General features: G+C 43.0%; 1 protein-coding gene across 3 annotated transcripts in view; it reads left to right on the forward strand.

Annotated features, from left to right (window-relative positions):
* Positions 1–26758, forward strand: part of RIN2 (Ras and Rab interactor 2) — a 65789-nt gene extending 39031 nt beyond the window's left edge. For all 3 annotated transcript variants that reach the window (XM_066546123.1, XM_066546122.1, XM_066546124.1), the window contains 9 exons: positions 976–1168; positions 1782–1893; positions 3716–3788; positions 5769–5860; positions 8966–10108; positions 17421–17726; positions 20665–20796; positions 22720–22883; positions 25766–26758. In XM_066546123.1, the coding sequence (XP_066402220.1) occupies positions 976–1168; positions 1782–1893; positions 3716–3788; positions 5769–5860; positions 8966–10108; positions 17421–17726; positions 20665–20796; positions 22720–22883; positions 25766–26083 (2533 nt within the window). In that variant the 3' untranslated portion in view covers positions 26084–26758. The remainder of the gene's footprint in view (positions 1–975; positions 1169–1781; positions 1894–3715; positions 3789–5768; positions 5861–8965; positions 10109–17420; positions 17727–20664; positions 20797–22719; positions 22884–25765) is intronic.
* Positions 26759–27237: the final 479 nt, after the last annotated feature.

Here is a 27237-nt window from a genome sequence, read left to right on the forward strand (position 1 = left end):
CCTTACATTACCTTGCCACATTCACCCTTAGCCTAAGCCTTTATTTCTCACATAGCAGTCAATCCACAGCCAAAGGAATTTGGAGCATAAATATACAATTCCTTACTTGTTTCTGATCTTGGGAAGTGTAGTATTAAAATGTGAGGTAAGGACCTTTCATGGCAAAAATAAAAAAAGAGTAAATATTTACAGAACTCAGCAGGAATACGATAAAAAGTGACTGCCACTTATGGCATATTCTTTATGCTCTGCTTTAGGGAGGATTATTTGGGAGTTTAACTTTTTTTTTCTTGTTTCTTTCTTGGGTTTCTCATCTCTTTCTCACCTCCTCCCACTCTGACCTCTTAGCAGAGGGGAGCAAAGATGGATATACAGCTGTGAAGGCAACAGAGCTGCTGGAGCAGAGACAGTAGTCTGGGCATAAGGTGAAGTGATGCTGGTTTGTGGACTTGTGTTGTGAAAATGATCCCTCTAAACAGACAAAGTCCTTGTGTCTGGTGCAGTGATCACCAATAGGTAGTGGGTTGCTCCATTGTCAGAGTATTGAACAGATTTTTCTGGCAGGCATGAGAGACCAGGATTTCTGTGGGTTGCAGCATTTGCAATCAATCTGGGAATAAAAGTGTCTGAATTGCATAAATATCCTTGAAGAGAAGTTTTTCCATATATTAGCACAGCAAAGAAGGCAAGTGAAATGCTCTCTCAATCACATCTGCACATACAAGTGTGCCTGAAGTGATGGCTGAATTTCTCCAACCTCACAGAAGAATGCTAAGGCTTATTTTCAAGTTGGCTTTGAATTGAGAACCTTTGAAGAGATTTTTGTGTTGCTAAATATAAGAATTCTCAGTAGGAGAAGTACCAGCCCAGAGTGTCAACAGCACCATGAGCTTTGTGGTAATTCTGTTCACTGACCCTAAGTGTTTGTTCATAAGAGTTAACACGTCTAATTTTTTTTTTCTAAATTTTCCACAGTCTAATAAAGGATATGGATAATGTCTCTCCTGAGAAAAATGATGTCAAAAGCTGTCCCCGGGACTCTGGATATGACAGCCTATCCAACAAGCTGAGCATATTGGACAAGCTCCTCCATACTCACCCTGTGTGGCTGCAGCTTGGTCTGAACGATGCTGAAGCCTTGGAAATTTTGCAGGCACAACCTCCTGGGGTAAGAAGAGTCTCAATTTCTTTAAGGACATGCTTTTCTCAAATGTTGTGCTGCCATTTTATGTGACGGTGTTCACAGGGGTTCTTAGGATGAGGGAAGAGACGAGGATCTGACTCCATGTTTCAGAAGGCTGATTTATTATTTTATGATATATATTACATTAAAACTATACTAAAAGACTAGAAGAAAAGGTTTCATCAGAAGGCCAGCTAAGAATACAATAGGAAGGAATGATAACAAAGGTTTGTGGCTTGGCTCTCTGTCTGAGCCAGCTGGGCTGTGATTGGCCATTAATTACAAATATCTAAGATGGGCCAATCAAAGATCCACTGTTGCATTCCACAGCAGCAGATAGCCATTGTTTACATTTTGTTCCTGAGGCCTCTCACTTCTCAGGATGAAAAATCCTAAGGAAAGGATTTTTCATAAAAGATGTCTGTGACAATTTTACACCCAGGTGCTGGACCCAATACAGTAATGACCAAGTAAAATTACAGTATGTTGTAGAGCAGACATCATGGGATTGTTGTGGCTCCTTTTTGTGTATGATCTGTATTTATTCTGGCATCTGTGATGAAGCTAATACCATGTCCTTCTGCCTTCTCCACAACAGATATTTCTGGTTAGGAAATCTGCAAGGCTGCAGAAGAAAGTCATCTCTCTGCGTCTGTCCAGTGACTGTGGGTCCTGCCTGAAAGAATTTGCCATAAAAGAAAGTACATATAGTAAGTTGTGAGTTACATACTTTTCAGCTGCTTCTTAGGTACTTTTTCCCTATAGGATGCAGGAGCATTTGCACTGCTGAAACCCACAGCTGAGGATACCCAAAGTCATGCAAATAATGTCATAGGCTGCCTGTGCTGCTCTCTCAGGTGGGCTCTGGGAGTGGGTCTGGCATATTCTGCCATGAGGAGGGCAGATATATAGAAACACTTAAAACTGCTTCAACTGGAATGTTTCCACTGTGTACCTTGATGAATCCACTATTCATTTATTTTTATGGGTACTTATCCTCTTAGAAACTTACAGTCTTTTGTAGAAACACGGTCTGTAATGCTGTCTGCTTTCAATGAAATGTTCTTGAATGCAACTTTGTCATGAACTCTCTGCAGTTGAGGTGTGGGATGGGTTGTTTGGTTTGTTTTTGGTGGTGGTGGGTTTTGGTTTTGGGTTTTTTTGGTTGTTTGGTTTTTCTTTTTGGTGTGTGATTGCTAAATGGATTTTAATCTGTTAAAACTGTTTCTGTCACAAAATCAATGATTTCTCTTTTTAATTCAAACTATATCTGTTCTTTCTTTTTTTAGTAGAAATGAGCAAATGTTAACACTCCAAATTGTTTTGAACCAATAATGCCCTCATATCTTTAGAAGGGAGAGTGTGAAAAATAAGTTTGAGATTTAGGAATGAAAAAAGGAAGCTGCAGCTGGTGAGTGTATGTGGTACTGAAACTGCAAGTGGAGCAAATATTTCATTTTAACAAGAAAGAGAAAACTGAAGAAAATTAGCAAAAGTTTCAGTTAATCATCCCTGAAACAGAGAGTCTATAGTTAACTTCTATTTCTACTTGTAAACTGACATAATTTTAGTTGAGTTTTTCCTTTTTTATCTCTCCCTCCCCTGCACACATGAACAAAAAATTAATTCTATGTGTCTGGTTTTAGTTCCAGTTACAAGCAAGGCAAGGCAAAGAGAAAGTTGTCAGTAATAGCTGATGTAATTGTGGTCTAAGGCTGTGTGTATAGGCTTGAAATTCCCATCTAGAAAAGAATTATATACTGTCTTTTATGAACAAAATTCTTCCACAAGGGGGAGATATTTACTGATGGTTTTAGCTATTTGTCACAGCTGAGGTTTTAGACCAGAGGCAAAAAGATCTGGATCATTTCACTGTAGGAGCTTTTTCTGCTTGATCTGTGAGATTTGCTACTGACCTCAGAGAGAGCCTGAGGTAATTGTCATTATTACTGAGAACAAGTATTTGTATCAGTAAGAAACAATGGTACCAAGTGGGGAAAAATGAAAGGCACTGCTCCTGTCTTCCTCTTCCCTTGTGCAAGGCAGTGGCATGCAACAGCTGTCAGAGTTTTAAAGAGTTTTTAGGTTAAAAGTGGATGGAAATTTATCTCCCTTTATGTTCTACACTCCTAAGGTGAAGACAAGTGAGTAGAATAGAATTCAAGAGGAGGAAATAAGACATTTAAAATTAGGCATATTAGTACACAGGGCAAACAAAGCCTCAGTTATTGATTTGTTGTCTATTAGCAAAACATTGTGCAGGCTCATCACACCTAATCTGTTTTACAGGAATTAGACCATATCCTTGGAATGCAAAAGCAGACCAGCCACCATGATTATCAGTATATTCTTGAAAATGCCTTCAGCAGGAATATGTACTTCTTCACAGAGCTGTTTTCTCTTAATCAAATAGTAGCTAGTTTGATGGTGGAATCTTACTAACTTCATGCTAAAATCTAAGATATATTTTATTAAACTGCTCTAAGAAACAGTGGATTAATGTGTGATTGTTTCTTGTAACTTTCTTTGCAGCATTTTCCTTGGAGGGGTCTGCAATAAGTTTTGCTGATTTGTTCAGACTCATTGCTTTCTACTGTATTAGCAGGTAAGGTGGTGCTCTGTTCCAAGCCACATCTGCTAGAAAGAAAATAATTTCAAAAAAAATGAGTTTTGAGGAGTTGTTTCAGCTATTGATGCTATTTATGTTGCCAATCTGTGAATATTCCTGGATAGCCTTAGAAGGTAATGGTAGCAATCAGAGAGAAGTCTTGGAAGCAAGTGTCTCTGGCTTACTTCATATTGATTATTGGGAGGCTGATGTGATTTTACACATCCAGCTGTGAGGTGCTGCCAAGCTGAACTTTACTTTAGCTGATATCTTGTGATGCTTTCTTAAGTGCTCTGTAGCTCATTTAAAAACAATCATGAACTAGCTTGCAAAGTCCATTTCTTGGAATTGCTGGTGGGAAGAATTTTTAGAGCATAATGGAAAAATGTCAGATGTGTAGAATATGACAACTGGGAGATGTCAGTTTAAATGGTGAACAACAAAAATGGCCTTGTCAGCTTTGCAGTTTATGGTTGCCAAACTTGTTTGCCAGGTAGTATGCAGAAAAAATGTAGCTGGTGTTTTTATCCTTTATTTTCCATTTGACTTCAGTTTACTGGTGAGAATTTCCAGACTGATGCTTGAGCTTTGTATGCACCCACAGGCAGGGCACAACCAAACTGCCCAGGTGCACATCTTCTGAAGGAAGCAGAGAGGCAGCTGTGATAGTCTCAGTCCTTTTACTGCATTGAGGCTGCCAGTTGATGCTGACCATGTGATGATTTCTGGTGTGGGATGCTATTGGGCTGCTGTGCTTGCTGGTTTTGTTTGTGGTGGAAAAGCATCTTAGACCCCTTTCCTACAGCCTCTGTTTAGCTGAGCTGTACGTGCATGTAATAAAAGCAGCATTGATACCACATGGATAATTGGTCAGAACTCAGAAGAGAAGTGAGCTGAAAATGTGTTTAAATGTAGTTTAATGAGGAGATATTCCTTATCTTGTCACCCTTTCAGTCCTGCCCACTTGCCAGGCTCTGGTAAATTCTCTCTAAGTACCTACAGGATCATTCAGCAAACAGGTTTCTTGCATTAGTCTATCCATTTTCTTTCACTGAAGGTTCAATATTGCTTTGTATAGAATAAAAGGGGCAGATAGGTAGCTATTGTGAAAAAGAGACAGTACCATTTGGTACATCACAGGAAATCCAGGAGGATTTTCTAAAACCAGAGGGAATTTCTTGCAGGAGGTAGCCAAGCAGTTTTTATGAGGGTTTACCTATTTTTTAATTGCAACCATGGTGATGATCTGGACTCTGGATTTTCTGTGGTACCATATTAAAGTGACTTCCAAATGCTTTTTAGCTAGTGTATCAGTCCTGTGCATATGCCTGGCTTGAGTGTGAGTGGAATTCTGAGATCCTGTTTTTTCAAGAAGCTAACATACAACATAGAGAATATGTCTTTATGTGATAAAGACCTACAATGTGTCTGTGCTATAGCAGATGGTTGGCTTGTTCACAACCTTAAAACCAAAATTGTGTAGGATTCTCATTTAGTCTTAATTCTATGGATCCTTCTACTACAGATGTTGCTGTTTAGCAACATTTAGTTAGAATAAAATTCTTATTCTGAAAACTGGAATAACAGTCAACAGTTTATTCAGAAAGTGAGAAGCTTTTTTGAAGTTTCAAGGGCAGGTAACAAGTTTGCATCTCATTGATCTGCTTGTAGAAGAGCAGGTGTAAAAGCTTCTGTTGGAAAGACAGAAAATTCTGGATGGCTGTGTGGAAATGATCCTAGGGAAAGTCCTGGGCACTTGGCTGTCATTTGCCCTTCACACCACTCTGCAAAGTAAAGGAGCTTTGGGGTTGGTAATGTCATGTTTAACTGTGCTGTGTGTTTAAGGATCTTGCTACCTGATACAGCTCAAGAAGAAGATAATCAGAAATCAGACACTGCCAGTGTTTTTTTAAAAAAAAAGCTTTTCAAACTATGCATGGTGCTGAAAACCATAATGGTTTTTCTCTTTGGAAACAGGGATGTCCTTCCTTTCACACTGAAGTTGCCTCATGCAATTGCTGCAGCAAAGACAGAAGCTGAACTTGAAGAGATTGCTCAGCTTGGACTGAGTAAGTAGTTCTCTACACAGATGTCTTTCTCTGTAGCACACCTGCAACATTGAAGAAATAAGCTGTATCAGTAAATAGTTCATACTGGTTAGTGATGATACAAATTTTGTTTAGAAAAGCAGTTTCTCTTATTCGGGAAGGCCAGACCTTCTTCTGGCCAAGGAGTGGTGCTCTTCCTTCCTTCTGTGCCTCCTGTGATATTTTTGTTAGTGCTGTTTCTTTCTTCCTTCTTCTCTTCCCTCTCTGGGCAGCCCTTGGGCAAAGCAAATCTCACAGTCCCCACACAGAGGTTGGTGTGGCTTCTGCTCCAAGACCAAACTGCATGCTCACATAGCACTGGCTGTGTGAGCCTATATAAAGCACTGGCTTTATAATTTATTGTGAGGAGAGTGTAGGAACTGAGGTCCCCTGTTAATGTAACTTTTGTTCAGATTGACATGGAAACTTAAAATGGTGAATTTGGAGATCAGTGCATCAATGAAGTGGCATATTTAGAAAATGAGGAGTGCATATATGATGGTGTAGAATGTATCCATGGGCAGGGGTTAGGTGAAATTTTTAAAATACCAGAAGACAATGCAAGGGTGTCCTTGCATCACTTGGTTGCTTCAGCCAAACACAGGCTCCTTGTAAAGCATACCTTGAGCTCAGAGGAGATGGATGCAAAGCCTTTGTAAAGCATACCTTGAGCTCAGAGGAGATGGATGCAAAGCCTTTGTAAAGCATACCTTGAGCTCAGAGGAGGTGCATGCAAAGCCTCCTGGGATTTGAAACTTGGGCACCACCCAGATGAATCATTAAGCAGCTCTGCACTGAGCAAAGTGCTGAGTGGCTTCGTTTCCTTCTCCAGGAAGGGAAGGTTGACTGTCAGCAACATTTGTTGCAGTAGATTTTTTAATAATCTTTGATTTTGAAAAGGGTCGTCTCTGAATCAATGTTAGCATGAGGATCTCTTGAACTGTCTGATGGGACTTTGCAGGAAAACCATACCTGGGGATGTATTGCAGTGCTTTGCATTTTGGTTTGCTGCAGTAGCAGTGCAATTAAAGGGTTTGTTTTAGAGAGGAGAGAATTACTTCTGCACTGCTTGTCTGCAAGTTTACATAATCAGGTGAAACTTTGGGTTGTCATGGGAATAGAGGCAAATATGGTAGTGTTGAGGTCAATGTTTAGATGGGAAAAAGAAAGTGAAAGGTCTGACTGGGATACAGTGTAATGAAAACAGTCTCCCAGTGACACATGGAAGCCTTAAAGTAGCATGAGGTGAGTCTCTCCAGAGGGGATGATAATGGTAATGTTGATCAAGCTCTCCAGGCTAACCACACTTTGTCACAGTACCCCAGAGCACTGTGGTCTGCTTGCTGCAGAATTAGTCTTGGTCTTCAACAGTCTCAGCATTGTGTGTGTTTTTTCTGCAGCTACTACATTTGAAAGTTGATAGATCAGTGTCTGTGTTGTTGCTGTATTTGGGATTAATTACCTGATATACACCAGATCACAGTTTCCATGAGCTAAAAGCAGGCTACAAAGTTGAGATTTTGATGGAGTTTTAGGTGTCCACGTGCAGAAGAGCACACCAGAAGATGAGCCTTTCAATGCTGTGGACTCAAGAGGGGCCTAAAAACTCCCAACAGCCCTTCCTGTTAAGTGTGAGTTTTCTTTGAGGAACACCTAAGCACAAAACCCCGTCTGTATCTCCTGTCAGAGCTCTCTTGTGCAGTAGGCTCAGAGAGAGAGCTGCACAACACAAGTCAATAGCACATAGCCCAGCAAACCACATCAGGAGGAACTTTTGGTAAAGATTCAAGGCTGTTGCCAACCTGCAAGGTTTCATGTGCTGGACATATGATTCTTTCTCAGTCTCCCTTGTGTTTCACCTGCAGCAGTGCTTACATCATGTGTGTTTGCAGCAGCCACATGCCAGGCACAGGCACTGAGAGATCCACAGGCAGGATGTGAAGTCATGAAGCTGGGAACACCAGCAACATGGCATAACTATGCAGAGAAACATGCCTGTGCCTGTAGACATTCTCTGGCTGTGGCCTGTCACCACGGGCTGTTTCCTGTCTTCTGCCCCACAGGCAGGACATGGCTCTTGGCCATGGACCTGTTCTGGATGCTTGGCATTCGTGCCCTTGGGCTCAGATATCATTGCTCAGTTGCCTCCAGTGAGCCAGCTTGACACACTATGGGAAAAGGACCATGTCAAGATTGGCAAATTTTAGCTAAATCTCCCTCCTCTGGTACTCTGCCCATATTTCAGCATGATTGCTGCCTTCAAGGGCACATCTGGTTTCAATCTTCATACCTTCAGGCACCAGCGCTCTTTAGCAGTGGCTTGGTTGCACAAACATGCTGACACTTGTCTGGGATAAGTGCAGAGGCTGCAGCTGCAACTTGCTGGTGTAGCATAGGTTTTCCATGCCACTAGTGTGGAACTGCACGTGGGTCTCTTTATGTGTCACTGCAGTCTCAGGCAAACTGTCCCCACAGCAAAGGCAGGGCAGCAGGCACCTTTATTAGACACTGGATTGCTTGGTCTGCCTTGCTGAAGGTGATGTGTGCATCCACCACAGCAAAATGGGAGCTGCCTTTTCATGTATAGTTTCATGTGTTCACTATGAAAAGAAACTGAAGCAAGATACTTGTAGAGTTTCTGGAAGTGGCCTTTAGCCGGTGTAAATCAGCTTAACTATTGTCTTTAATGAAGTGAGCTTATTAAAGCTGAGAATCTTGCTTTATTTCTCTTGAGTGAGATGCTAGTGAGAAGTTTGTGTTCATTTCAGTCTCAAGCCATAAAAAGTATTCTGTTACAGTCTCCATTCCTTTCTTTGATTCTCAGTTTAATTTTAAGCTTAGTGGGGTGATTGGAGGCTATGCATTGGTCATGGTATTTATAAATGAGTAAGAGCAGCCCAAGGAATGTAGCATATAGTTATGTCTGATGGTACTTTAAAAGGTTCACTGGATTTTTTCCCCCCTTTTAATTAATAAAACCTTGCTTAAATTTCTCGATGTTTTAAACTGGTGTTGTTGAGTTGAATGTTCTGAAATCCATCTGCATGGTGTTTAGCATTCTTACGTTAATGCAATGATGATTTTCAGACTTTTGGAGCTCCCTGGCTAACAGCAAACCCCCGGATCCTTCACCTCCCTGTAGGCCTGTGCCTTTGGACAGTGCTCGCAAAGACTCCCGCCAGCTCTGCCTTATAAATGGAGTGCATTCTATACGAACCAGAACGCCTTCGGAGCTGGAGTGCAGCCAGACCAACGGAGCGCTGTGTTTCATTAATCCCCTCTTCTTAAAAGTGCACAGCCAGGATGTCAGTGGAAGTCTGAAAAGGCAGAGCCCGAGAACTCCAGACGTGAATGGCACAGCGAGGCCTCGCTCCCCCCCGCCCCGGCCGCCACCTCCTGCTATTAATAGCACCCTCACGAGCCCGCAGATTTCCAGGACTATAAAGCAGGCGAGCATGCCAGAGACACTCAGCCATAAGAAGGAGAGGGGCTCGGATTTGCTGCAGAACAAGCCCACCCCGATTCCGCCTCCTCGGCTGAAGAAGCAGGCGCTGTGCTCCGAGGCAGACGGTGCCTCCAGGAGCGCGGCCGCCCTCCGGCCCCGCTCCTCCGTGTGCGTGCCCGAGGCAGCCACGGCTGCTCCTCCGCGTGAAACCCTGCCAGCCCTGCCCCAGCCGGCTCCAGCAGCTCCCAAAAAGACTCCAGCTGCCATCTCTGAGTCACACATCCCGTGGAATGGAGGCCGGCAGAGACTGAGCGACATGAGCATTTCCACCTCCTCATCTGACTCGCTGGACTTCGATCGGAGCATGCCGCTCTTCGGCTATGAGGGGGACACCAACAGCAGCCTGGAGGACTTTGAGGGGGAGAGTGACCAGGAGAGCATGGCACCCCCTTTGAAGCCCAAGAAGAAAAGAAGCAGTTCGTTTGTTCTCCCCAAGATTGTGAAATCTCAGCTACGGAAAGTCAGTGGAGTTTTCAGTTCCTTCATGACCCCGGAGAAGAGGATGATTAAGAAAATTGCGGAGATGTCCCGGGACAAACGTACCTATTTTGGATGCTTAGTGCAGGACTATGTCAGCTTTCTGCAAGAAAACAAGGAGTGCCATGTTTCCAGCACTGATATGCTGCAAACAATTCGTCAGTTCATGACCCAAGTCAAGAACTACTTGTCCCAAAGCTCCGAACTTGATCCCCCAATTGAATCACTGATTCCTGAAGACCAAATAGGTAAGAAACACTGTCCTGTGTTTTGGAGGGAAGGTGAAAATGTGGAATCTGTGTTTATAAGTGATAGTCTTTGTCCAGTTCAGAAAGGTGGGGCTAACTTGGCTAGTAGAGCTTGGACTACCGAGTATTTGAGTCTTAAAACAACCTCCCCCTCCATTCCCCACCCCAAATCACTCTGTTGGCTTGGGATGATTACACTACGAAGTTTTTCATAAGAAGTTATCCTTAAAATAAGTGCAATGTGGACTTTTTTTTACCTGTGATTATTATTTTTTTTTACCTGCTTTACTGTTGATAATAGAGAACCCTTTATTTGCTGGCACACATGTGTTTTTCTCTGAATTGGACTGACATAGTTCTCAAGGTTTGGTCTAAAACTGCCAGATCTGACCATATGGACTGTAGCTGTAGAACTAGAATTTATTCAAAACCAATGACATTTTATGACAACTGAGTTTTGAAATAAATCTGATTCCTCCAGACATTCTTAGTCACTTTTAACAAAGCTGTACTATCCCTGCACTTGAAACTAAATAACAAGGTGTGTAAGAGTTTTAGAAAACAAACATGTGCAGGAGACAGAAGGGGCTGTTGTTTTCTGTAGTTTTCTGTACTTCTCTGTTAGATGTGTTTGTGAGTGGTTATGGATGAGCTATATGTTTTAACAGGAGAGAGAGATTTGTGCATCCAGAAAAGTGAAATCGTTGTTGCTGCATAAATCTCGCTGCCTCTCTTGCAGAGTCTGAGCAGTATTTGTAAAAGGTCTGTAAGCCACATTTAAGAGGTAAACACGCCTCAGGGCAGAATACTTTCCTTGTGAGCTCACTTCAGTCCTAATTTGTTTGTTTTTCTCCCTACCCCAGTGTCCCAACAGTTGGCTCAGTGCAAAATTGGCAGACACTTCCTTCCCTGGGACTATAGAGGGTAATTTTATATTGACATTCTGTCTGTCCTTGACCAAGATGAAGTATTCTCATGTAACCTCAGCTGCATTTACACAGTGTCAAGCAAAAGTCACAAGGGCTGCTAAAGCAAATAGAAAAATGTGAAAAGTGTCCCCCCAGTATTGAGACTCAGAGACATAAAATATTCTCACTATAATAATGAAGACTGTTAGGTGGGTGTTTCATGGAAGAAAAAGCACCAAATTAAGCAGGGGATGGAGGTGCATTTTTGCCTGCATTTCTGTAGAGTGCTGGATGTCTGACAAAGCAATTCAGATCGAGTTTGGTTGTAATTTTGTGAAAGCCTAGTTTGTTATGTACTTTTCATTTCACAAGGGTGTGGTTTAATGGGATTGTGGGTCTCCCAAGACTGGAAAAAATGTTGTCTGCTATTAACTGTTTCAGACTTTGGAGTACCATAAGTTATGAAGTATAACAATAAAACTGCCCTGGTTTTCTTCAGCGACAGAAAGTCTGGTTTTGATCATGTGACTAAACACAATTAATTTATAAAGTGGACTGGTTTAAACAAAAAAAGAACTTGCTTTTGAATCATCTACTGCCTTTGGCTTGAGCCAGCAAACAACTGCAGTGGATCAGGAGCATCAGATGTTACTGATCTAAGTAGATAACTATGTGACAGCAAAATTTAGTCATCCCTATGGAGAGCTTTTTATGAAGTAGAGTCCTGCCTGTTTTCCATAGTTTTCCTTGACTATTTCAATATGGAATTGCAGCCCAAATTGTAACTTTGTGAGTGGTTGTTTATCCTCTCTCATCAGTTCGTACTTCCATGGTGCAGTTTTTTCCTCCAGCCTGTCAGCCTGGTGCTGCATGTGTGCCTCTGGGATAATGCTCCTCCTTTCTGAGTCATTCAGCCTTTGTTTTAACCCTCTTTTGTCTCCTGAACTTCAGTAGGTGCTGGAACACCTCCCCCAGTTGTTTGGAACTTCTTTCAATGTCTCCATAATGATCTTTTTGATCATGTGGATCTTCTTCTAGAATTGCACCATGGACTCTTGCAAGCAAAAGACTTCTGCAGCAGATCTTTTAAGCTTCCCAGACAGGGAAAATTGTTAAGCTTCTGCAAAATCACTGGGAAAATATCCTTCAGGGTTCCTAGCCCTGACAGATGTCTCCTAACCTTAGCACTGTAGGCTGTTAACCCTCCCTGAAGCAATGGGACTCTCAGTGTTGGCACAGAATCAAGAGTAAGGCACATGGCTCTTTATTGTTTGAGGATGAATGTAATTTATTTTTTTAAAAGGCATCCACACCTCAATTTGTATCCACAGAATAAAGACTGGTCTGAGGAGATAGTCCAGAGCTGCTTGATCAGCAAATGTTTGGGAGTTTTTGTCTTTTCATCTTTTCCTGGCTCTGAACAGAATGGAGTCAAGTTGAATGCTGTCACTTTGCCAAGTGGGATCTAGCATCTGGCATCTAAACAACTTCAGTCTCAGTGCCCAAATCTGGCCCTGAACCAAGAAACCACTGGTTGAAACCACTTGTCAGTAAGGTACCAACTGATCCTGTGGGAACGTCCCTAAACAATACCATCTATTACTTGTTTTGATATTTCTAATACGTTAGGGATATTTAAATGCTGAGTGTTCAAGAAGCTTGGAGAGAATGTGTTGGTCTCTTACTGGCAGTCCATGCCTTATTTAAGGTCCTTGGCTCTGTACAGAGGAGTTGCAGGCAGACAGAGCTAGACATGCTAATTAACTGAAGCCCAGGAGTGACCCCCATTGTTTGACAGCCAGCCATTGGTACTTGGGTTCTCAGTGTTCTGTGCACCTCTTGGTGCATGCTGCTTATGGTTATTATGGCAAGACAGAATTTCCCTGGTTTGTTTATATGGAAGGTGCACAGAATTAGACTTATGGGTCTTAAAAAGGTTAAGCAGCAACCCACCCCAGATCCCCTCTTCTTTACTAATCAATTTATCCTCCTAAAGGAGCTAGAATGGTATGTCACTATTTCTGCTTGAAAAACTCACGCCAGCTGTGTTTTTCACTGTGTTATTTTTAGGTGCTGTTCTGGGGTCCTGTCCTTCATTGTTGCATCTTTTCATGTTGAGCTCAGTCTTACAAACACGTCCCTCAGTGCCCCTCCTTTCAGCACAGGAGTGACAGGACAGGGCAAGCAGGAAGCAGTGGTGAAAGTACTGAGCAGAGGCAGGGGACCAGGTTCTGTGTCTGACCATCCCTTGGATTTCCTTTGTGACTTTCTCCCAGCTTCTTTTCTTTCCTGCTACTTCAAGAGAAGACATGTGCTTACCACACAGCTATAGCATGAGTTTTAAGTAACTCACAGCTGCTTAAAGCAGAGCACACCTTGCACAGATAGCTGTGTGATTTTTTTGGTGTGCTTTTATGTAGGTCAGATGAGGGGAGGCTTACTTTCATCCCTAGTTGCTGGGTCTCTGCCACCACTGCCTGTAGATCAACCACCTCAGTTTTCAGGGTTGTGCTGATTATCAAGGAATGTGGATTGTGTGGGGTCTTACTTTCAAGTCCTGGTCCTGTGGAGGAGATTGCCATGTCTGCACCCACCAAGAAATGGATGCTTGGCCATCACTCTGTGGTATTCCAAAGCAACTTTGTGCTTTCAGCTCGCAGGCAGTGTGACCTGTGCAGGACTGGGCCTTTTTGTGGTGGCTCTGAGGCTCACTCAGTCTGCTGCTGACCTCTGATTCCCCTGCTGAATGGTTTGGCCATGGTAAACAGGGCTTGAGTGTAAATGGAGGGACTGGAATGTGACAGTCATGTCAGTGGAGCAGCAATAGTTGGTAGGTAGGAGGAAAACAGAGAGCCTGGAAAAGGTGAGAGCGTGCCTAGAGTTTGAGGAAGTGAGGGTTGTAAGGAGGCTGTGTAAGGACACTGGCAATGACTAATATGTTGTCTTGTCTAGATGCAGACTTGTGTGGTTGGCAGCAAAACAAAAATAGCATGTCAGCACAGGATACAGATGTGTTTCCACAAGTTACAACGAAACTAGCTGGCTGGCCTTTCCAATTCATTTATCAAAGCACTTCCAGTTCCCATTTTGAGGCTACAGGCTAATTATAAGCATTTCAGGAACGATACACAGTGTTCAGCTGATATTATATTCAGTTAAAAAACATTATCTGAAGAGTATCTGTTTTGGTTTTGGAGTTGTAAGCATCCTGGGAGGATATTTGAAAACATGCATCTGAAATAAACAGAATTTTTGTTGCTGATTTGGATCTTAAAAATATACAGAGATGTTAAGGTAAAAATTAAGTTCTCAATTCACAACTTAGATAATGATTTGCCTGGGAAACACTCATATGCTATTTTGTGGCCATTAGAAATCAAACAATGAAAACTGCTGCTGGCTGAGAATTGGTTTGTGGGGTCTTACCCAAAACCACCTTTCTGTGAAAGCAGCCAGAAGCAACAGTGCTGAAGAATGGGTCGCTGGTGGGTGGTCTGGCCCCAAAAATGCTCACAGGTGCCATGACAGTGAATATTGTTCTAAGATCAAATCACAAGAAGTGCTGTCCTACCAGGCTTTAATAATAATAATATAATTTTTTTGCAAGCTTTGTATTTGTTAGGATACATATGGGTATTACTGTTGACCATTAAAAGACCAGTCCAGCCCTTATCAATCTTGTTGCTGTTAGCCTCATCAGCTTGTTGGATTTTGCCACTTTTTCATTTGAGGGCAGAACTCAGTGGTTATCACATGTGTGCCAAGAATTCATAAAGGAGAAGAAAAGGTTGTGTGTTGTTTTGAGGGTTTTTTGTGTGTGGCTTGAAGGATTTTTGTTTGTTGTGGTTTTTTCTTTGTTTTGTTGTGCCTGTGTGGAGCTTTGAGCACAGCCATGAGTTACATGATCCCTTCCTCTGTGCTGCTTCAGAATTATTTTAAGTTTCCATGGAAACTGTGGAAATGTGATGGAGTAAATTTCAAAGCAATTTCCAGGCACTGCTTTTGGATCCTGTGACAAAATAGCAAATGTGAAAGAAACCTCCTTGCCATCTTGCACTGCTGTTAAAATCTGCATGGTTCATCTGTGGAAGTGGCACTGCCTTTGGAAGGGTTGAGGGCAGAAACCCTGAGCCTTCAACGAGCCTGGCCCCAGCCAAGAACTGCAACTCTGGGGAGGAATTTTGTCTCCCAGCAGCATCCAGTTCCTGTGGGATCTGGGGAAGCCTCCTGTTCCTATACAGGATCAGTCACATCCAGAATCACACTGACTTTCCCGAGGCTCCTGTGAACAGATGTTGTGATGACCTCTCTTTACTGAGATGAAGGATGGCTTCTGCTCAATTCATCTACAAAACTTCCAGTGGAGCCTGTGGGAGTTCAGCTCTCATGGGGACAGAGCTCTCTCACTGTGCATGATGTTTAGCAGCACCAAGTGCTTTAATAACAAGACAAGGTGCTTGGAATGCACAGTGCAGAGGTGTTCCTCTTACAAGCAAAGCAGTTGTGTTTCCTATTTGAAAAAATCAGGTGGTAGGACTAAAGTAAGCTGAATTGCCAAAAAAATAGTCATCAGTGAAGATAGCAAGGAAGGATTTGTACACTCTAGAATAGAAATTTAGCTAGCCAATGTACCTGTGGGTGAGACTCCTGTGTTTTTCTTGGTGAAAAATTGTTTCTGCAATTGTTTATACCCCGTGAGCCCTGAGGATTGCTTTGATGGCAGGGAGAGGCAGTTTCTGTCTCTCACCCTGTGCAGAAGGGTGATGCTTCTATTTACCTGGCTGGTTTGGTGCTGATGGTGTGGCTCTACCAAGTACAATAGAGATGAAGTGTTGCCACTTGCTAACGTTGCTAATTGATGGCTCTGGTCTGCTGGGAAGCTGGATCCAGCCCTTGCTGCTGTGTGAGAAGCCACCAAGAGCATGTCTCAGACTGATCATGCCTTTTCCAGTGCCTTTACTGACAAACACAGATAAAAAACTACATATGAAGTCAGGGCACCATAGGATGAGAAATGTGTGTGTGAAGGGTGTTTATATGGGAAAGAGAGGGATGGAGACCCAAAAGGAAAAAGGGCTGGACACAAGAATATGATAAATGAAAGAAAAAAGCAAGAAAACAGAATAATGCTTGTTTGGAGAGCGTGTGTGTGTCTGTGTAAATACCAAGCCTTAGAAAACAGTATGTGATTAAAAAAAAAAACAAAACAAAAGGGAGGGAGAGTAGGGAGAAAAGAAAGAGGCTGTAGTCTAAAAAATCACAGAAGTACAGGCAAAGAACCTGGGATGGGCATGAGGTTTAATGAAGCTGTAATGAGTCACTGTAGTCTAAAAAAACCACAGAAGTACAGGCAAAGAACCTGGGATGGGCATAATGTTTAATGAAGCTGTAATGAGTCACTGTTACTAGCAAGAATGTCCACTGCTAATTTGTGTAAAGGTGTGACCTGGCAGTGACACAGCCTCTCCTCTGTGTGCTCTCTGTCCTTGTGCTCCTCTGGTCCATCTGCCTGCTCCAGGCTCTGGAACTGCCCCACTCTCCCGTAGGGATGGCACAGGAGCATTCCCCACCATGGTACAAATAATCGATGTAACTTGAGAACTAATGTTAGCTGTGTTGCCATAAGGATGCTGAGAAGGGAAATTAGCTTTTACAGTAAAAGTTTGCAGAGAAAGTGTTGAGCAAAGAGCTTTCTCTGTTGACACAGTCCATACTATGAAAATGGAGAATGAGGGTTACAGAAAAACTGGAGTAGAACAAGAATTAAAAATAAGTCCTGAAGTTAGCAGTTACTGTGCTATGTGCACACAATTGCCAAAGAACTTCAAACTTGATGACAAAGCTGTATATAAGCTTGTGTGATGAAATCTGAAGCTGGAAAAACACAGCTTGGTTTTCATTTATAGCTTAAAGCCTGCAATCTGCCCAGCTTCATAAAGATCCTGACAAAGTTGTGCCAAGTTTTAGGAAATCTTTGTTGAGTTATAGTTTCCAATGGAAACTATGCAAAAAGAACAGGCTTTAATGCCAAAGGAGACAAAAATTATGATTTTGACTGTGTTTCACGTTAAGTTTTGGGAGTTAAAGCTAAACTTAAAGTAAAATAAAACTTGCAGACTTCCAACCAACAAAAGAAAAACTTTAATAGACCCACAGCTTGTTTTTGTTTTTACCTATCTGTAGTCTGTCTGTGTGGGTGTGGTGTTTTTTATTTACCACATTACCAGAAATGACAATTCAATGCGGATTCTGATGTTAACAAACATCTGGAAACTCAGCATGTGTAATAAATGGGCCTTAGAAAGCAGGTTTTGCTCGACAGGGTCTCTTCAGGGAATGGTTGTGTTAATGCTGGCTCTGCTTTAGAGGGGGAAGTCAGCTGGATTTGTGTTTTCCTGTTGCAGATGTTGTGCTGGAGAAGGCCATGCATAAGTGCATTCTGAAGCCCTTGAAGGGTCACATTGAAGCGATGTTGAAAGAGTTTCATACCACAGATGGTTCCTGGAAACAACTGAAGGAAAACCTGCAGCTGGTGCGGCAGAGGAATCCTCAGGAACTGGGCGTGTTTGTCCCAACACCAGACTTTGTGGACGTTGAAAAGATTAAAGTCAAGTTCATGACTATGCAGAAGATGTATTCACCTGAAAAGAAAGTCATGCTGCTGCTGAGAGTTTGCAAATTGATCTACACTGTTATGGAGAATAACTCAGGTATGGTGTTTCTGGTAGCTCAGGTTCACTGATATTTCATACCTGATGTTGTCTTTCAGAGGAATCAGCCCATCTCATTCTGCAGACAGCTCTACTGCTGAAGCTCTTGCAGCAGCTTCTCCTTGCCCTTTGGAGAGGAATTCTTGCTCTCTGCTTCTGACCTGCTGTCTCTGAACTATCTGGCTGCATATCTTCAAAACTCAGTCTGAAGCAGAGTTGTTGTCATGGGTGAAGTTTGAGCTTTAGGCAAAGTTGATTAGAGAAGCCCTCCCATGGTGCAGGAAGGACCCTTCTGCTTTCTGAACTCCTCAGAGAGGAGCCTGGGTGCAGCTGGATTCAACCTTAGCCCAGACTTTGTCAATGGTTTAAAATCCAAGGAATTTTAGAGGTGTAATTGAACCTTTGTACTACTTGGTGCTACAGGATTAAGGATGACAAACCAGATAAAGTCATATAAAAATAAATTATTTATTATGATAAATTATTAGACCAAAAAGATCTTAATCTGAATTATTTACTACACAGTGTAGAAGTAAAAACTACTAGTATAGTCTAGTATAGTATAATGCACTATATCAAAACAATTATAATAACAAAATTATATTAAAGCTAGCAAAAAGACCCAAAACAATTACTGGGTAGAGATTGATGTTTCTTAACCAGGGGGGGCAAATCTCTTTTGCTCAGCCTCCAGGAGTGGCTGTGAGGGGCGTTCCCCCCCAAGGGAGGAGTCTCCACACACACTCCCAGAAGGGAAATATTAGAAGGTCCTGCTGTTTGAAAGCAGGAGTGGACTTTTGGAGTGCAAACTGATTGACTGTCAGCCAGATATCTCCATGCCAGCTGTGTCAGCCTCTGTGTTTTTAGATAAGGATACCTTACTCTATCTCCACATCACTGTTTAACTTTGGGGTTGATGAGTCCGACTGAGTTTAGCATAATTCAACACCAAAAGCAGCATGACACCACATCTTAGTTCACCACTGATAACTTTGCAAAACAGGGCATTGTTTTACCTCATTCCAGACAGAGCATCCAACAGATCCTACACATCCTATAGATGTGAAGCAATTGAAAAAGAGCAGCTTTCCTTAACTGTAGGCTTTTGAAGTTGCCTGGCAGAAAGGTTGTCCTGTGAGCCTTGAATTTAACATTGATTCTAAATGAGTATTTTTCTGCAAATTGCAATAGAGGTAACACCATATATTTAGCTATTGTCATTTAATAGCATGTATGCAATATGACAACTACAATAGTTTTATCTTAATGGGGGGAGAGAAGCAGCCTCTAATCCAATATTTTTGGCTTGCTGTGCCACTGAATGTTCTCATTTGGACACTTTCTGTCATGCTTTTGGAACAGAAATGATATCTATTTCTGCACTGTAGCAAGAACCCAAAAGCACCTAAATACTGAAATAGCCCTACAGGCCAGTCAAGACCTGCTGAGCACTCAGTGGTCCAAAACCCTGTTCTAGATGGCATGAATTTATAGGTGCAACTCTGCCATTCTCTCTTGCACACTGCTATGACAGGTCACGATCTAAGGTGTAGCAAAGCTGTGGTAGTGGGAGATTTTTTCCCCCCTAAGTGAGTATAAGCTGCTGCAGGGGCTTGGCAGTTTTCTTTCTAAGGAAGCACTGCATGTGCAGCTGGGTCTGGTGCAGACCAAGACACCTGCTTTCTTTGGAGATTGGACATGAATGGTGAAAGCTCATGGCTGTTAAAGCCCCCCAGATGCTTTTACAAGGTTTAGGACTTAGCTCCTGCCCAGCTTATTACTGCATTTCAAAATTCTGCATTTTAAAAGTGAATATAGGGATCTTGGCCTGAAGTTCTGTAAACTCATCTCTCCCTACTGTGATGTGATTGCTTTGAGTAAGGTATTTCCAACATGCAGAAGGAAAATACTGAGAGGCTACTGCTGGTTAAATGCTGCACTGGGAGACTTGGGCTGAGACTTGGCAAGTGCTCACTGGGCTGTCTTATTTTGTCATGTCAAGTCAAACGTGGCATTGAGCCAGCAGCTGTTGGAGTATCTATACTTCCAGCCAGGTAAGTGTGGTAGCTGGAGTGTGTGCCTCAGCTGGTGTCACTTGAGTTTCACCAGAGTTGTGAGTTGGCTCCTGCTCTGGGCAGTTCTGAGTGACCATCACATCCATCCTGCAGTGAGCACTGTTTTGCCTGACCCAGAGATTTGGCCACCTTGGGATTTCTGAACAGAAAGTCAAAATGCAGGAAAAATGCCAGGGGCACAGACAAGCCTAGGTACAGCACAGTCTCTGTGGATCACTGTCACTCCAGGCCCTTTAGTCACTCCCCATCTTTCCTGTAGGCTCCCTTCAGGTGCAGCACCTGGTGTTTGTAGGACACCTCTCTGTTGTTTTTCACAATTGTCTGTCAAGGAAATGAGTTGAGTTTTCTTGTCAAATCTATAGGCTTTTATATTGTCAAATCTATAGGCTTTTATATTCAGGCTTCTCTGCTGTAGGATTCATACTCAGAGACTGGTATTTGTGTCTGAATGCTTCCAGAAAGCGGATGCAGTCCCTGGATGTACAAAGAAAATGCCTATTCATCACCTCTTAGGCAATGGCAGCAGGACAGGTGAAGGTCAGGCCAGACTGGCCTGGCAGCCTTTTCAGCAGTTCACCAGTTGAGCTGCTGCCAGGGTGAGCCCAGTCTCTAAATCTCCCTTGCATGCCTCAAGGTGTGCATCATGAGATTTGTGCTTGTTTGAAGGACAGGACTGAGCTTGTCTCCTGTGCAGTGAGTGCCAGGTGCTGTTCTCTTTGCTGCACATTGGTGACTTCAGGAGGTTCTGGAGTAATACAGACATGCTGGGTAGAGAAGGCACAAAAGAGTGTTTTCCTTTCAGACATGGGAACTGGTAAAAAAATGTGGCTTGTCTCTCACTGCCTGTGTTCCCTTCAACCCAGGGAGGCTGTATGGAGCTGATGACTTCTTGCCTGTGTTGACATATGTGCTAGCCCAGTGTGATATGCTGGAGCTGGATACCGAAATCGAATACATGATGGAGCTGTTGGATCCATCCTTGCTGCATGGAGAAGGTAATTATTTACTTTTACTAGAACTGCCTGAAGGACTAGTGAGGGGGTGTTCTGTTTGAGTAAGAATCCTGTTAAGGGGAGACCTAATCACAGTGATGCTGATAGTGTAACAAGAGAATGTCGTCATGATTTCCACTGCTGGGCAGCTTGCAGAGCACAAGCCCCAGTGGCTGGAAAATCTGCTGCTGTGTGATGCTTTGTGAGCAAGTACATTGTTTCCAATCAGTTTTGACTCAGCAGGCAAACACATGCACTGTGCAGGTGCCCAATGGCCTGAGCCTTTTGTGCCTGAAAATTTCCTGAGGGGATTTATGGGGCAGCAGCACTCAGCAAATTGTGAGGCACATAATAAGACTTGGGTTATGTGCTTTGTGAAGACCTCCGGGGGACTTCTTTGCACCTTTGCAGAAGTGCTCTTGAGAATGTTGCCCCCTTTTAATGATCTTTCCTTCTTCCCAGCATTTGCTTCTCACAGAGTATTTTTATGAGCTCTAGCAGTATGTTTCCTGAGGCATTTCTTGAATGAGGGCTAAAGTCTGCTGGAGGCAAGGAAATCTGCTCTGCTGTTTCCATGGCAGTAATTTTAATAAAGAAGTTCTCTGCAAGGCCCTGGTAGGCCCCAGAATCTAAAAGGTTTATGAGGAGGTTTGAAGGCTCTTGCAGCCAAGCTTAATTGTGTGTTTAGGTATATATGTGTGTTTCCTGTTCCTGCTGTATCCTGGCATTCTGAAATTGCTTTTCATGTACCCACTTGCATGCTGTTATTGCCTGGGAGAATTCATGCCATTATTCCTTCTGTTTCTTGGGCCTGTCATTGGCACTAGCTCTGCTCTGCTGTGCAGAAAAATTAGTGTAGGGCTTTGGGGTTGTGCATTTCTACTGTAATGTATTGTCCAGTTTGTCTAATGGGTCTTGCATGAATTTTATGTGTTCATCTTGTTGCAAAGCTAAAGGCTGAGAGGGAATGCTGTCAGTAATACAAAAAATACTACTGTGGGCATCCCATGCATCTCTGAATGCCTCTGAATAGACTCTGCTCTTAGCTGAGCACTCCCACCCAAATAGTTGACTTTAAAAAGAAAAGACAGCTTGTCTTTTGTTTCTCCTGGTTGCTGCAGACTGTTGCCTCCTGTTGAGACTCTTTTACTTTGTGATCCACAGCTTCTTTTGTACATTGGCAACTCTGTTGTGGCTTTAATTTGTTCTCTACTCATGCAATAAATGGGGAGTGTGCAGGACTGTACACACCATCTCCTGAATTAGCTGGACATTCTGGGGAATGCTAAGAAGTTGTTGTTTTAAAAATAAAGGCAAGTCTTTGAGAGGATTCCAGAGTACAAGTCTCACACTCAGTTGTTGCTTTATTGCCACTGAGGGTGGTTGCTTTTAAGCTGATGAACAGGGTTAGATTGTTTTTTACTTTGTTCCAACAGCCATGTTTATTTCATCCACTTCTGAAGCCTGGGAAGAAACCAAAACACTGTTAGAAAATTGTTTAGAATAAAGCTGGTGTTCAAGATTGGATGAGTAAATAGTCAGGAGTAAAGGAGTTCCAAGAGGTGTTGGGTTTCCTAGCTTTTACAGAGATGGGGCAACTGAGAGGAGTTTTAAAAGATTTTATTTTATTCTCTTATCAGTCATTTAAGCAAACAGCTTTCCTCAGCAGGAGTGGACCCAAGGCTCTGCTGTGTAATATGGAGTACATGGAACCCCTGCATGTCTCTGAGCAGCTGAGAACACACCCTCCAGTGTTGTGCAGGCCAGGAAGGGTTTTCCTTTTGTGTGTAAATATCCTGGCAACTTGCATATCTATGTGTGTGGCTGGGTGCCTCTCTGTGTGTATGTATATATACCTCAAAGAAAACTGCCTGCACTTGTGTCTGTGACCACTCTGAGAAGTTCTTCCCTTGCTGTCCTTCACAGGGGGCTATTACTTGACCAGTGCTTATGGAGCACTTTCACTGATCAAGAACTTCCAGGAGGAACAAGCTGCCCAGCTGCTCAGCTCAGAGGCCAGAGACACTCTCCGGCAGTGGCACAAGAGGAGGACGACAAACAGGACAATACCTTCAGTTGATGATTTTCAGGTAGAGCTTCGGGCTGAAATAGAAAATGGGATGATTGTGTTGCTGGAAATACCCATTTGAGAGGTATCATTTGTAGCAAACTCCCTTGGTGCCACAAGTGGAGTGAAACAGTGCTGAGATTACAGATGGCAAATTTGCCTCTTTGAAGTCTTTGCACTCACTTTTTATCAAACAGTTTCATTATGATGGTCTGAAGAAAACACTAAATAATAGACCTTTCTTACCTTCCTTTTTAAGTCATGTGAAGCGAGGACAAACTGGATTGTATCTTAGATTCAGCTGTTTTGCACACTTTATTGTTCAAAAAATCAAATCCAGATTTCCAGGGGTATAAATCAGCCCAGCTGCCCAGTAGCCAGTGGTGGCTAAAGCAGGTAGCAGAGGTGGGAGAAATGTTCCCCAACAGTTTTGAAGTTTAAGCAGGCAGCAGAGTTCTGTGATATGGATGTCCTCACATTTTTCTTTTTTGTCTTTTTTCCTTTTTGTCCCCTGTATTTTGTACTGCTCTTCCAGAGCAGGGCAGTACCTTCAGCTGGAGAATAACAAAGCAGTGGTTATCACTTCATCTTCTGAGCCCAGGCCTGCATCTCTTCCATCTGCTTTGGACTGACTGTTAAGGTGCAGCAGTTTGTGAGCTGAAAGAGGGGAGGGAGTTGGAATTGGGAAGAGAGGATTTACTCCTTGGAGTTCAGCTGTCTGCAGTTAGGAAGAGGAGGAGCCATTACGAGCAATTCCAGTGCCCAGAGCCTGTCCATCTCCCTGGGATCCACGTTCTGTTCTCCTGGCCTGTACTTAGGTGTCAGATTCCAGCAGCTGGAGTCTTTGTTCTTTCTGCCAAAACTCTGCACTTTCCATAGGAGCATCCAGCACCTTTATTTCTGCTTGGTGAGGAAATGGCAGAAGATTCTTTCTGCAGGATTTTGTAGGAAGTTATCTTCTCTTTCTCTGCAGATGAACTTGGTCCAGGCTCAATGTTCACTTGGATGCAGGAAGATTCAGGGGGCAGGGAGGACCTGGCAGTGAGTGTGTCCAGTGCTTCTCCTGCTGTTGTCTCTTTCAAAAGAGAGCCTGGAATTAGTGGATCCCACCACCCACAGGATGTGCTTGGCACAAATGCAAGTGTTTTGCTGTCTACTCAGAATGGCAATTTTCTCTCTTCTCTCTCTGAGTCTTGCAGTCCTGAAATGGAGCGCCTTGCCTACAACCAGCATGGAACATATCTGCAGCTCCAGTCATCTTCCTCCCAGGGAATCAGGGTGTGGTCATGGCATTTCTGTGCTGCAGTCTCACAGCCTTGCTGGCTCTTGGGCCCTGGAGGCTGTTTTTCCACCTTCCCTAAATGGAAAGAAAAGCAAAAACCCCAGTACTTTGATGATGATGAAATACAGCTTTCTGGGCATCTGTAAAAAAAACTTCAGCCTTTCCTTTTCCTTCCAGAAGTCCTGTCCATCTAAAAACTCACACTTTTCAAAGCAGGTCTTGTGTGTGGTAGCTTAATTAAAAATTAAATCTAGTGTGTTTTGCCCTATTTAGGGCTGTGTTTTTTCTACAAGTTCTTCAAACCAGGTAAAAAAAATGGCTTAGTTCTGTTCAGTCAGGTTCAGTCCCATTTTTTAAAACCTATTGCAGAGCTTTAGTGTTCAGTCTTCATGGTATTAAGAAATACTTAATTAGACAAGAGTGCTCTTTGGAACTTAAGTCATTGGAAGGTTCTTCTCAGTCCTACCTTTTAACAGCTTGTTTCTGTGAGAGGTAAACTTCTACCATTGGGATTTTGCATGCTTAATTTATTCAGCTTACAAACCACGGGTGCCAGCCCAGTCAATAAACAACTCTTTCTCCCTTTAATTTTTTCCACCTCCTTCAATCTCACTGCATTTTAGTCTTTAGTTCCAGATATTTTTTTCTTTTAAAATTGTCTCTGGTTTAGAGACAATTTTAGGAGAAATCACTCTGGAATTAACATTTTCTCTAAAGAAAATGGGTTTGGGCACTCCCTTGCCATCAATATGAAAGGAATTTCTCGGATGAAAGTGATAAAAACAATTTATTTCTCAAACAAAGTGCCCACAGGGCAGGCAGGGAGAAAAGGAATAACTGTTAGGTATTGAAGCTCCTTGCTGCTGGTTGATTTAGAGCTCCCTCTTTAGCTGGCCTGGCCTCCCCGAGGTCCAGAGTGGGGATGCAGCGTTCAGCTCCCACCAGTGGTCTGGTTGTCAGACCAAAGCTGAGCCAAGCAGTTCCAGAGGAAGCCACAGAAGTGACTGGAGGATTGCTGTTGCAGTCCCAGGAAAACCTCTTGCCTCAGCTAATAAAACCAAGGTAGCCCAAAGCAGAAATGTGACTCCCTCCATGCCGCAAAGCCAAGCACACGGGGAGTGAGTGCCTGAACACAACCTGTGCCAGAGCTCCCCCAGCTCACAGCCCTCCCCTGGACCCAGCCTAAAGCTCCAGGACTCATTTCTGGGCATAAAGCAGACCATGGGGGAATACAGTATTACCATAAAATCACCCCAAGACAAAAACAAACAGGAAGTAAATGAAACTGCATTTCCATGTGGGGCCTATTTAGAATGTATCCGTGGGCGTGTGTCAGTTTCTACAGGAGAAGACATCCAGCTTTTGCCTCAAGATCAGGTGCATTTACTTGAATGGTGCAGAGTAAATTTTCTTTCTGAATCCCTGTAAAGCTGTCCTGTGAAGCTGGGTTAGGCCAGGCTTGGACACCGGGCTGCAGCTCATGGGATGGCCATAATGTCCGGGAATCACCAGAGTGTGTTTCACAGCTGGAGCAGGGAGAGGCTTGCTTTTTGTTGCTGACTTTTCAATTTTCAGAGGCTAAGGACTTTTTGACTTCCTGATGTCTGCTTTCTTGTTCACAGAACTACCTTCGTGTTGCATTCCAGGAGGTTAACAGCGGCTGTACAGGAAAGACTTTGCTAGTAAGGCCATACATCACTACCGAAGATGTCTGTCAGCTTTGTGCTGAGAAGTTTAAAGTGGCAAATCCAGAAGAATACAGGCTGTTTCTTTTTGTTGATGACACCTGGCAACAACTGACAGAGGATACCTACCCTCAGAAAATCAAGGCAGAGTTGCACAGCCGTCCGCAGCCCCAGGTCTTCCACTTTGTCTACAAGCGCCTTAACAGCGACCCATATGGGGCCATTCTTCAGAACAGCCGCGACTCGGCTGCTTAGAACCAGCAACCTGTCATTTTTATATCTGTTCCTTGATAATTGTTACAAACATCTTTGTTGGCTGCCTTCCTTAGGAGCTAAAACGTGTCTTAAACCTAAAGTGCCTGGTGAAACACGTGCTGACGTTTCTGATGTTGCTTACAGGACCCAGGGGCACTGTGCACGTGGCCAGCTATGCAGAACATTCCACCAGCATGTCTTGAGGAGACAGTCCATGAGCCTGCATTTCTTGTACCATGGGCTCTTTTGCAGCATATTCTACTGTGGCCTTTCACAGGTCTTGGCTGTAGTGTGCAAAATACGATTTTCTTCCACTCCTTGTTTCCCCAGCTGTCACTTGCATTTGAATCCGTGTGCGAGACGAGTGCGTCCGTGGACTGGGGTGAGCTCAGTTCTGCCAGCAGGAGTTTGACAAGACTGTCCGATGCAGGGCATCAGTTCACTCAGCATTACCTGGATGGTTGCATCCTTGTCTAATTTTTTTTGATTACAGAAAATCATCATGTTTATATATATATATATATATATAAAATAGATATTTTATAGCAGTTGCAGGTAAACTGTCAGGGTTGGTTTTTGAAATATTTTTTTAACTAAAATATTCTATAATTATGCATGTGATTTTTAACATTTAATACACAAGAATAAATCTCTTGCTGGTTTTAGAGTCTTGCATTGATAGTCTGTGTGGTTTCTCTTCTTTACCTGTTCCAGGAGAGTTCTTAGGAAACCTCTGTACCCTTGAGGCAGTTTTGCTGTCTGTTCTCAATTGTCTTCTGAAAATCAGACCATTTTATAAACTGTGCTGTGCAAAACACATCCTAGCATCTCATCACATTCATTCTGAGCACATTGTGTGTTTGGCCCTCTGCCTTTTCCTCTGTCCTTCTCCATGCCTCACTCCTGTTCCTCCTTTATTCTGTGTGGTGCTTTCCATGCCCATGTTTCTCACTGGATGCTTGTGAACCATTCCCTGTCCCTGTTCTTTTTTAATCCCTCTCTGTAATGCTGCCCATCGCAGTTTGGTTTTTTGGGTTTTTTTTTTTAGTTGGTTGGTTTTTGATTTGTTTTGGGGTGGTTCTTTTGGATGCTTTTGTTTTGGTTTGGTTTTTTGGTGTTTTTGGTTGGTTGGTTGGTTGATTTTTGCCTTACTT

This window comes from Molothrus aeneus, chromosome 3 (genome assembly GCF_037042795.1).
Source record: "Molothrus aeneus isolate 106 chromosome 3, BPBGC_Maene_1.0, whole genome shotgun sequence".
Lineage (NCBI taxonomy): Eukaryota > Metazoa > Chordata > Aves > Passeriformes > Icteridae > Molothrus > Molothrus aeneus.